The sequence below is a fragment of the Acomys minous genome, assembly GCF_964271855.1.
Source record: "Acomys minous genome assembly, chromosome: 19".
Lineage (NCBI taxonomy): Eukaryota > Metazoa > Chordata > Mammalia > Rodentia > Muridae > Acomys > Acomys minous.
The window spans coordinates 12,113,619-12,124,974 of NC_140499.1; the positions used below are offsets into that span (position 1 = coordinate 12,113,619).

Here is an 11,356-nt window from a genome sequence, read left to right on the forward strand (position 1 = left end):
GGACAAAGCATAAGGGTAAGAGCCAATCACAGTATGTGTGTGTGTGTGTGTGTGTGTGTGTGTGTGTGTGTGTGTGTGTGTGTGTGTACGCGCGCACGTACATGCATTCCTGAGCATGCCAAAGCCAGTTGACACAATGTCGCCCTCTGATGCTCTCCACCTTATTTTTTGAGACAGGGTCTTCTGGCTGAACCTGAGGCTTGCCCTTTTGGCTAGACTGGCAGGCCCTGGCATCCTTCTGTCTCTGACTCCTCCACCTCCTCACCTTTGGCCCCCAAGGACAGGCTGAGATTACAGGGGAGAGCCACACCCACCTTGTCACTGGGTCCTTGGAATCTGAACTCAACCAGCACAGCACTTTACCCACTGCACTGTCTCCCCAGGCCGCATTCTGTTGGCTGTGACTGGAGGCCACTGAATTTAGCATCATAGGTTTAAAACCACTTAGTTTCTCTCATCAACAGAGCTAATGTGACACTCATCGGGGGACCAAGCACAATCTGTGTTTATGATAAACTTTAGAGAAGTGCTTTGTGTAACTAGCTATTTTTCACATAAATATGCAAATTAGCAGATAAATTTCTAACTTTCAAGGTGGGCACTTAGTAAACTTTTTCCATGTAATTTGATTTTATTTTTTAAAAAAATGTGGCCTGCAAGAGGGCTCAGCCAATAAAGGCACTTGCCACAAAGTCTGGTGACCTGAGTTCAACCTCATACACACGTATACATACATAAATGTATGTACATATAAATGTAAAAAATATATATACATACATAAATGTAAAAATCTGTTACTTTCCTTCTCTGAGCAGCTCTTCCTCTGGGTGTTTATACTGATGAAACCCTATTATGTTTCTTCTTGCCAGGATTCCACTGAGTAATCTAAGCATGCGGATAAATTTTAATAAAGTGAAGACTCATTTCTCTTCCAGAAATTTGATGTTAAATTAAGTTATAAGGAAAGCCGTAATTTTTAAAATGGAGAAATTAGGTAGCCTCATTAAAAAAAATAAATAAACGACACAGCCGGGGCTGCTTCAAAGCTAATGACTGGGCTAAAAGACCTGGGCTCTAAACCATCTGCGATGACCACCCACGCCTTAAGAAGGCAGCTCGATTAGGAAGATCAAGATGTCAGAAACAATGGCGAGGAGGCTGAGGGGAGTTTTTACAGAGCCCTGGCCACTGTATCCTGAGTACTGGGATGTGATACGGTCGGACTCCAGTTAACAATGGCTGCTTACGACACTGAGCAACGTGAAACTTCAATTTCAACAGCACCAGCTCACTAAAGAGGGTCAGGCAATTCAGAGAGTGAATTGTGCATTCACGCAGGGCCTTTCCACTTACGAGCACATGACTGAGATAACAGAGGTACGTCCCGTGATATCACCTGGAAATAACAATCACAAAGCAGGTTTTTCATCTTGAAGTAAAGCTTTACGTTGGCAGCTGTTCACCATACACCACCAGCTCTGCACTCACTGCCCCTCGGCCTGTCGCTAGTGCTTAGCGAGTCCACACTCCCCAGGGTCACCCTTGCCTCTGACAGCATTCTTTTCTCACCACCCACTTAGGCCTCCTCACTTAACGCATCTTTCAGTCTGACATTTTTCTGATTAATGTGACCAGAGTCTCCAGTACCCCAGGATGTTGTGGAGTGTTCCTGGAGACTATGGAGCAAGAACGTCTCAAACCGTAGCTCCTTCTGCCTCCACCTCCCAAGTGCTAGAATTACAGGGGCCACCACCTCTCCTAGCTCCAGGCTGACGCTGCTATGGCTTCCTTCCATTTGGGTCACATTCTTCTTGGTTCCACATAATCATGCTCTGATTATTATTAATTATTATTATTATTATTATTATTATTATTATTATTATTATTTGATACACTCTCATGCTAACGACTTTTATAGAAACCCAAGTCTCAGACACTTAGAGAGGCCTCAGTCAGCAGCGCATTTGGTGCTTGAGCAGGAGGACCCGAGTTCAGAGCCCCAGCATACACATTCAGATCCTGTTTGCTTGGTTTTGAGATAGGAGCTCACTACGTTGCTAGCTCTGGCTGGTCTAGAACTGCTGTACAGACCAGGCTGGCACCGAGGAGGCAGAGACAGGCAGATCCCTGGAGCTCTCACTAGCCCACCTGACTAGCCAAATCAGTAAGCTTTCAGTGTGGCCAGAGACCCTGTCTCGGAATATACGGTAGAGAACGGCTGAAGAAGCCCCCCAACATTGACCTCTGTCCTCCACATATAGCCACACACAAGTGCACCCACACAGGAGCATGTACAGGCACACACAATCCAAAGTTCACTTCTAAGACTTGTGCTCTTCCACACTACTCTGATTGAGTAGTCCTCTGCCTTGCTTTTAAAAAGGCAAAGAGAGGGGATGAGAAAGGCACCCCTTAATAATTATTAGTAACACTGGCCTCATTCAAATCTGCTTCTAACAACTTAGAAATGTTTTGTCACACCCAAATATCTCTCCCCCTCCCACACCCCAGGTTTCCCTGTGTAATCATGGCTGTCCTGGAACTCGCTCTGTAGACCAGGCTGTCCTGGAACTCACAGCGACCCACCTGCCTCTAACTCCCGAGTGCTGGGATTAAAGACATGCACCACCACGCCCAGCTGAATTTGGGGGGAGGGGGCAGGAGGGATATTACAGGGCCGCCTTTAGCCCAGGCTGACCTCAAACTCAATGAGAAGCTGAGGATGTCCTTGGCCTCTCCCGCCCACCACCTCCCAAGTGCCAGGCAAGTTCTGTAGTCCTCCCTCCTTCTGTAGTCCTCCCTCCTTCTGTAGTCCTCCCTCCTTCTGTAGTCCTCCCTCCTTCTGTAGTCCTCCCTCCTTCTGTAGTCCTCCCTCCTCTTCCCGCCTCTATTCTTACTCTCAGGTTTCGGCTCTGAAACAAGCTATCTTCCTCACCCAACTTTACCACTTAAAATGTTTATTACTAGGGAATTTTATTTCTGCTTTCTGGTTTATTTACTCACTGCACCATGGAGGAAACAGGAATAATTTATAAATCTTGTCAACTAAAAAGTTTAGAGCAAACAGTTAAAAAATGTACAGTTTTTTTAAAAAAGCTGATTTCATCGGTAGTTTAAACCCAAAGCCAACAGTTTTTCCATCAAAATAAATCCTCTGTGCAAATTCAAAGGAGTCTATCAATGTGTAGACATAAGAGTCACATAACTGTATTGGGGAAAAACAACCCAAGGTATACTATAACCTACACAAACACATTAAAATCACACATTGCAGCCGGGCATGGTGGTGCACGCCTTTAATCCCAGCACTCGGGAGGCAGAGGTAGGTGGATCGCTGTGAGTTCGAGGCCAGCCTGGTCTACAAAGTGAGTCCAGAACGGCCAAGGCTACACAGAGAGACCCTGTCTCGAAAAACCAAAACAAAAACAAAACAAAAAAAACACACACACACATTGCTGCCAGGCAGTGGTAGAAATAGAGGCAGGTGGGTCTCTGTGAATTCAAGGCCCGCCTGGCTTACATATCAAGTTTCAGAATAGCCAAGGCTACAATGTGGCTACAAAGAAGCCCTCTCACACAAAAATTCAAAAAACAAAAATAAAAATAAATACATACGCCCCCCCCCCCAGGCAGTAGTGACATCCGCCTTTGATCCCAGTACTCGGGAGGCAGAGGCAGGGGAAGCTCTGTGAGTTCAAGGCCAGCCTGGTCTACAAAGTGAGTCCAGGACAGCCAATGCTACACAGAGAAACCCTGTGGGGGGGGGGGGGGGAATAACTATACTAAAGGCAAAGCAGGCTTCTGCTCAATAAAGATCTAAGAAAGGCTTCAGAGAACTACAAATCTTAACCACCCAACTGGTCCTTGATTTTTGCAAGTGATCTTATGCAAAACCAACCATCTCACAGGAATATACGCGAAAGCGAGCTACATTTATGTCTGTCTGAGACCGGTCAACCTAACAGATGCCACCTGAACAGGAAAAGAAGCAGCCAGTGTCTGGTTGTCATGGGGAGTAGCACTCGGTGTTGAGAGACTGGACTGAAAGAGAAAATGGGAAAGTGGCAGAAGCTTTGATGAACCAAGGCTCTGCTTTTGATCTGCTGCAATGAATATTCTGCTGGGAAGTTGGGCGCAAACACACCTGAACAAGGCAGAGCAACAGACCTTTTCTTCCCAAGGAAATATTTCTAATGCAGCACCAACTGTTCAATTATCCATCTTTAGGAGCAAAACCAAAGGAAGTAAACAAAACTTTAAAGTGGAGAAAGGTGTGGGGAGCTGAAGACTGAGTGGATGTCTACTATTGACAAGAGCAGCGCCTTCCACTCACCGGCATGGCAAGGCCTCCCTAGTCCTATGAACTTGAGCACTACTGTTGTCAGGGTGGCAGAAAGAGTCAAAGCAGTGATGACTGCGGCCTGAGACTGCTCCCCTATGGAGTCCCCCTCCCAAAAGTCACTAACTTGCCTCCTCCTTGGTCCTGCATAGCGCTGAGTTTCCTGGCCAATGCGCTCTGATGCTTTCCCATCAGAGCCTCTACCCACCTATCCCAGCTTTTCAAAATAGTGTCTGTCTCTTCTCCATTCTCTGTCACCTGAGTCAGGTCAATCTGAAAGCAGTGAAGGTCATAACAGGAAAGCACAGTTTCAGGCAACAAGAAATCCCTCATAACTAACAGCTTTCTACCACACGGTCTTAGCAATGGCTAAGAACTAAACCAACAGTGGTCTTGGAGACAACCCTCCATTCAAAGAAAGTTTCTCTTTTCAGGTCTCTTTTCTCCAAAAAAGGAAAAGCATCAAATTGTATACAGACAACAGTGTAAAGTCAAAAGAAATGCTAGGGCTCAGCAGGTAAGAGTATTTGCAGTCCTTGCAGGAGACTGCAGTTTGCTCCCCAAGACCCACAGCAGGTGGCTCATAACCATACAAGTCCAGCTTCGAGGGATCCAACATCCTCTTCTGACTTCTGCAGACACCCACATGCACATGTGCATACAAGCATCCATACACAAAAAAACACATAACTAAAAATAAAATAAAATTTTTTAAATGAACCCTATACCCTCTCTTAGTTCCCCATTTATTCTTAGGTAATAATGCCCTTTAAAATGGCCTTTTCCACAAGCTATTCTACATAGAGATAAAATGCTTTACATCTTTAATGTTCAGTAGCAGTTCACTCAGAAGACTAAAAGAACCTACAGTGTATTAATGATAAAGGTAGGACTCAGTAATTCAATACTATATTATTTATAAAAAAGACACCTCAGGTGGCACATGCCTTTAATTCCAGCACTTGGAAGGCAGAGGCAGGAGGATCGATCAGAGTTCGAGACCAGCCTGGTCTACAAAGTGAGTCTAGGACAGCCAAGGCTAAAATAGAGAGACCCTGTCTCAAAAAACCAAAAAATAAAAATAAAAACAAAAACAAAAAGACACCTCAGCTATAATAAGGTACATAGGGAAAGTCTTAAGTCAAATAAAGTTTAAGTAAGAGTCATGTGGTAGGTAGCCTCAAACTGATGCAAGTTGTACAAACTTAACAATTTTACACTGAAATAATATAGTGCATCACACATTCTCCTAAAAAACCACAGCAGAGCCCACTGTATGAAACATGGTATTCTATTTCTTCCTCTTCTGAGTTTTCTAGGCTCAACTGGGCATCTCTAGAGAGGCAACTTGTGGCCAGAAGGTAGCGAAATGCTCACCCACTGACACCATCTAACCAAACAGCACCCAAAATGCTCACCCACTGACACCATCTAACCAAACAGCACCCAAAATGCTCACCCACTGACACCATCTAACCAAACAGCACCTAAAATGCTCACCCACTGAAACCATCTAACCAAACAGCACCTAAAATGCTCACCCACTGACACCATCTAACCAAACAGCACCTAAAATGCTCACCCACTGACACCATCTAACCAAACGGCACCTAAAATGCTCACCCACTGACACCATCTAACCAAACAGCACCTAAAATGCTCACCCACTGACACCATCTAACCAAACAGCACCCAAAATGCTCACCCACTGACACCATCTAACCAAACAGCACCCAAAATGCTTACCCTCTGACACCATCTAACCAAACAGCACCCAATATGCTCACCCTCTGACACCATCTAACCAAACGGAGCCCAAATGTTTACCCCACTGACAACAGCTTTCCTTTCCCTCTCTTACCTGATAGTGTGCCTGGGCTTGCTGAGCAGAGTTCAAGGTGACATTGCAGAGTTTGCAGAAGAGGGGCTTGCACAGCTCCTCCAGGGCAGAGTCTAGCTCTCCTCCCTTAGCTAACTCCTCCTCCCCTGCCAGAGGCAAGGATGCCTCCTGCCCAAAAGGCTTCTGTGGCGGAAGCTGCAAGGTCCTTGTGGACCTGGCAGCCACTGACATAGGAGGAGAGGTCGAGGGCCGCTTAGGTGGAGGAAGCCCAGCCTGCTGCAGAAGAATCATCAGGCAGGAAAACCCCGGACATAATCCAGTGGGTGACGAGGAGCAGAGTCTTCAAACCTGAAGCAACCAGGGAAGAAAATTAAAATGAGATCTCAGCACTATGGCATAGAAATGACACCAAAGTCTTTTTCCTCTCCACACCCACTTTGGGGCCTCTCTCCTTAACCTCAGCCTAGCAGACGTTCCCCACTGACATAAGGCTTTCCCCTGAGAATGGCTTCAGAGAGTTGCCTTTGTTTTGTTTGGCTCAGTTCCAAATGTCATCCCTCTGGCCATGGGCATTTGCAGCACTGCATCCACAGCTAATTAAGTTGAAAAGTCACGTGCTGGAGTTAGACACCAAAGGTCATCTAGACCCCTTCCTCTGAGGTGCTGAAACTCTTGATGGTAATATTCATAAGGAAAAACAAAACAAAACAAAAAACCAACAAACAAATAAGAGAAAACACACTAGGTAAGAAACTCTTCCACCCAAGGGAGGTCACAAGCAGAAAAGATTACCACCTCTGAGAATCTCTTGTTTGTTTGTTTGTTTGTTTAGGGGGGAGGGGGGTTGGTTTTACTGTGTGTGTGTGTGTGTATGTACCATGGCACAAGTTCTTCTTCTACCTTTACACACATATGTGTACAGCAGCATTGTATCCACCAGCCACCTTTTTTTTAAAAAGAAGGTCTCATGTAGCCAGGATAATCTCAAATTTGCTGTTACTGAGAAGGACTTTAACTCTTTCTCTTCTGCCTCTACCTCCCCAGTGCTGGTATCAGAGTGCACAGCAACTTATCTGATCTTTAAGACATTTCTACAATAAGTTGAAAGGTAGGAGGAATCTAGGAAGAGGGCAGCGTTAAAAGGCAACAGATGTAAATAAAATGTTCCTTCTGAGCAACCAACAGCAGCTGAGCAGCTAAGCCAGCGGGTTCAGCGAGGCAGAGGGGACCGCGCTAGCCTTTGGGTCTCAGATGGCACCAATGTTCCATTTGGAAGACCGAGTTTTGTTTTGTTTTTGTTTTTAAGCTGAATGGGTTGTCAATATTTAAAAATCAAAAGCTTCACAGAATCCAGTGATGAAAAGATAGTCTGGCAACACTACACCCACGTCCTCCACCGCGCATAACCACCTGTTTGGTGCCAAGAGCACCAGACTCCATACCCAGGCCAGCCTTCTCCTGGCCCCCTCAACCCTACTCAGGGCACTGACATTTTCCAGACTGAAAAATATCCAACCAAGTACTGGACCACACTACCCTAACTAAGCCTTATGGTGCCGTTTAGGCCACTTGTATCATCCCCTTTCTTCCTGAATAAGGATACACTCAGTGATAGTTATAATTTCAATTGTCAACTCCACAGGATCTGGAATTACCTAGAAAGAGTCTTAATGAGGGGTGATGCAAATCAGGATGGCTGTCATTGTGCCCATTAGGCTGTGGTAGGAAGACCCACTGTTGTTAGGGGTTGGTCTGGTGCTATGGATACAAATGCTAAATTCTCGGCCCCAAGATCTGGTAGCAGTCCAGGCAAGTACATCCTCATGTACATGGAATGATGTAGTATAAGCTTTGTTCCCCAATATTCTCTGATTAGTTAAATAAAAGAGGCTGGACAGCCTGTAACTGGGCAGAAGAGAAGTAGGCGGGGCTTCAGTTCCCGGGCTTGGGATCTGAGGTAGAGACCACAAGGCTGAAAGAAAGAATATGGCCTGATGGAGCAGATCCAGACCACAAAGGACAACATATTGGCAAGTAACTCGGGGAGTGAGGCTGGGAGGTAGCCAGGCTAGCTTACAGGATTAGTTTAATCATACCTGCCCAGTTATCGTATAAAGCTGTTTAAATAAACCAATAGGTCTCTGTCTCAATCATTGGGGAACGAGCCAGGTCATCGAAAAGCCCTCAAGAATTAATAAATATCCCACAGCACACCTTAACTTTGGGGAGCACCACTGCATGGGACCTGGACTGCATCAAAAGGAGACAAGTGAACACTAGAGCTGCTCTCTCCTGACGGTGGACCCAATGTGACCAATTGCTTCAGACTCTGTCACCTAGGCTGCCCCACCATGACAGAGGGACCTTGAACTATGAGACAAAATAAGCCCTTTCTCCCTTAAGTTGTCAGGATAGTTTATCATAGCAACAACAACAACAACAACAACAAAGAAGCCAAGAAGCTCTCTATTCTGTTTGCCTCAGAAGTGACCCACTATGTTCCCCCTCCCTTTTCAGTTTTACCCAATTCCTCCTGCTCCCCAATCGGATGGCATCTTTCAGTTCTAGTCACTTACAAAACGCACCACCGCAAACACCCTTTGAGTTCCTCAGATTCTAATTATCCAAATTCGAATCCTTATTTCAAAGTCTGCACTTCCCCCCACTCTCAGCACTGTTAAAACTCCTTCTCTTGGTCAAGAGGATACAGTGTTTCAGCTGCCGAGGTAATGGATTTACTCAAATGACTCTGAAAAGTAAGCACACTTGGTAACACACACACACACACACACACACACACACACACACACACACACAGAAGAAGAGCCACTGGCTGGGAAGCCATAGAGTTAAGAGCAAAACTGGTAGTCGTAGAATTTAACAGTACTCTTCCATTAATCGCAATAGCAAGAATAGGATAATAATCAACTACCCACATCTCTGGAAACACAAAGAAAAGTGATATAGGGCCGGGCATGGTGGCGCATACCTTTAATCCCAGCACTCGGGAGGCAGAGGCAGGCAGAACATTGTGAGTTCCAGGCCAGGCTGGTCTACAAAGTAAGTCCAGGACAGCCAAGGCTACATAGAGAAACTCTGTCTCAAAAAACCAAAAAGAAAAAGAAAAAAGAAAAGTGACACAGATTTGGAACATTTAAACAATAAGTTTCTCTGAAACAATACAACGTCTCCAAACTAAATAAAAGAAATTCAAAAAGCAAAGATAATTCTAGATGGGGGGGGGGGATGGAGGCGGAGTTGAAAGCAAAGAAACAAAAGCATCTTTTTAAATAGTTTAACTAACTTGTCACACAGATTCTCTATTAGGTCATCAATGTTGTCGGGTCATAGAGAAAGGACAGAGCAGGGTTCCAAAACATCTAGATTTTTTTTAAAAAATTAGCAATATACAGAAAACAGAATCAGCTTCCTACCAAAACATGCCTGGGCTTGTTTCTTGCATGCTTACTCCCACCTGAGGAAACCCTAGGATGCGTTGGCCAGCACTGTGACATACAGCCAGCAGTCCAACAGAAGCAAGGCCCTCCTCACAGCAGAGGCACAAAAGGCCTTATTCCAGAGCAAAACACCGGCGGGGGTGGGGTGTGGTGGGGGTAGGGGGTGTTTACAGGGCAGGCTTACCTATTATTACATTTTATCATCGTAATATTGAAAGAAAGGGTAGAGATCTCAAAAATACTGCCGTTATGTTTAATAATCAACATAAGGCTAACCCTCTCCCCGCCCCCAAAAAAATCTATAGGCAACAATCACAACAGGTATTGCATTTGTATGATAAATAAATAACTCTAAAATAAATAAAACCAAAGCTTCGGTGAAGGCACAAACTGAAATACAGAGACCCAAAAACACACCCGGATCCATTCAAACTGCTGCATTAATTTAAGAGACTAAATTAGACGCTGATATAAAAATACTTCTCAGTTCTTAAAAATCCATCCGATTGGACGCTTGCGATGGCATACATGAGGGATGCACAGGGCTTAATGTCCTAATTTAGAGCTGAGAAAACACTAAAGAAAATCACAGCTCCATCATGTACCAGTTTAAGGAAAATGAATGACCACAGCACACGTTTCCATGGCCGGGCTGGGGCCTACTCCTCACGGGCTGTAGGGCAAACAACAGCCCTTCCCTAGGCAGAAATAGACCCAAGGAAAAGAAGAGAATCCAGGAACAGGTTCCTGGCGTCTGAGTAAAGTAGGAAAGGCTGTCTCTGGACATCCTGGAGAAGAGAAGAGAGAATCTTACTCAGAGGTCACCAGATCGCGACAGGCAGAGAAACAGCCCCGGCAGGCTGTTTTACATCTCAGAAGAAAAGCTGAGAGGGGGAGGAGGCCGTGGCGACCCAGGCTCAGCATCTAGGACTCAAAGCTGCGCCCCTGCAGCATCGCCCCCGCGTGTGCCATTCCTGGGCTGGGCACCCACACACGCACTCCAGTCCCGGGCGGATGCCGGCCGGGAGCACCGAGTCGCCGAGGCGGCTGCGAGAACGGCTGCGGGATCGGGATCGGTGGCCCGCCGGACTCCCCGGGCGAGGCTGACACGCGCACTGGGACGCAGCCGCACCGACCCGCGGACCGCACTCACCGGAACCGGCAGGCCGCAGCCGCCCGGCCACCCGCGCGCCGCCGCCCGCTCCACGACCACTTTCTGCGCTCGCCGCCGCTGCCCGGCCCCTCCGATGCTGGAGGTTGACTGTCAAAAGTCGTTCGGAGTGGAGCCACTGGGAAACAGCTGCAGGAAGTGACTGCGGAACCGGGAGGCGGCGGCGGAGGAGGAGAAGGAGGAGGAGGCAGGGCTCCCGACGGCGCCACTGCGCATGTGCGTGGGCAGCGGCGGCTCCTGCAGACCCTGGGCGCGGGGCAGGTGCTGGACAACTACGCCAGAGATACAGATGGTTTCTTGAAGCTGCCCCAGCCTACCCTGAGAGCGATGTGATCAGAAGCCTGGCACAGCCTGCGGGGAGGGCGGAAGTTCTCTTCTGAGACCTCGAAACTACAACCCCTGAGCCTCCGCCCCAGACGAAAGGAATCAGCGCCGCCAAGGCTGCAAAACCGGCACACACGTCCTGCACGCTCACCTGCACTAAGGTGGTGAGAGACAGAGGACGCTTTCCCCTGAGTCTCAGCAACCTCACCTGCAGGACCGGACGG

General features: G+C 46.9%; 1 protein-coding gene across 3 annotated transcripts in view; it reads right to left on the reverse strand.

Moving 5' to 3' along the window:
• Positions 1 to 11,079, reverse strand: part of ZMAT3 (zinc finger matrin-type 3) — a 38,094-nt gene extending 27,015 nt beyond the window's left edge. The window contains exons 1-2 of one of the 3 annotated variants that reach the window (XM_084769839.1): positions 10,791 to 11,079; positions 6,201 to 6,527 (exon numbers count right to left, since the gene is read on the reverse strand). In XM_084769839.1, the coding sequence (XP_084625965.1) occupies positions 6,201 to 6,470 (270 nt within the window). In that variant the 5' untranslated portion in view covers positions 6,471 to 6,527; positions 10,791 to 11,079. The other 2 variants (XM_084769840.1, XM_084769841.1) reach the window with 2 other exon arrangements.
• Between the last annotated feature and the right edge of the window lie 277 nt (positions 11,080 to 11,356).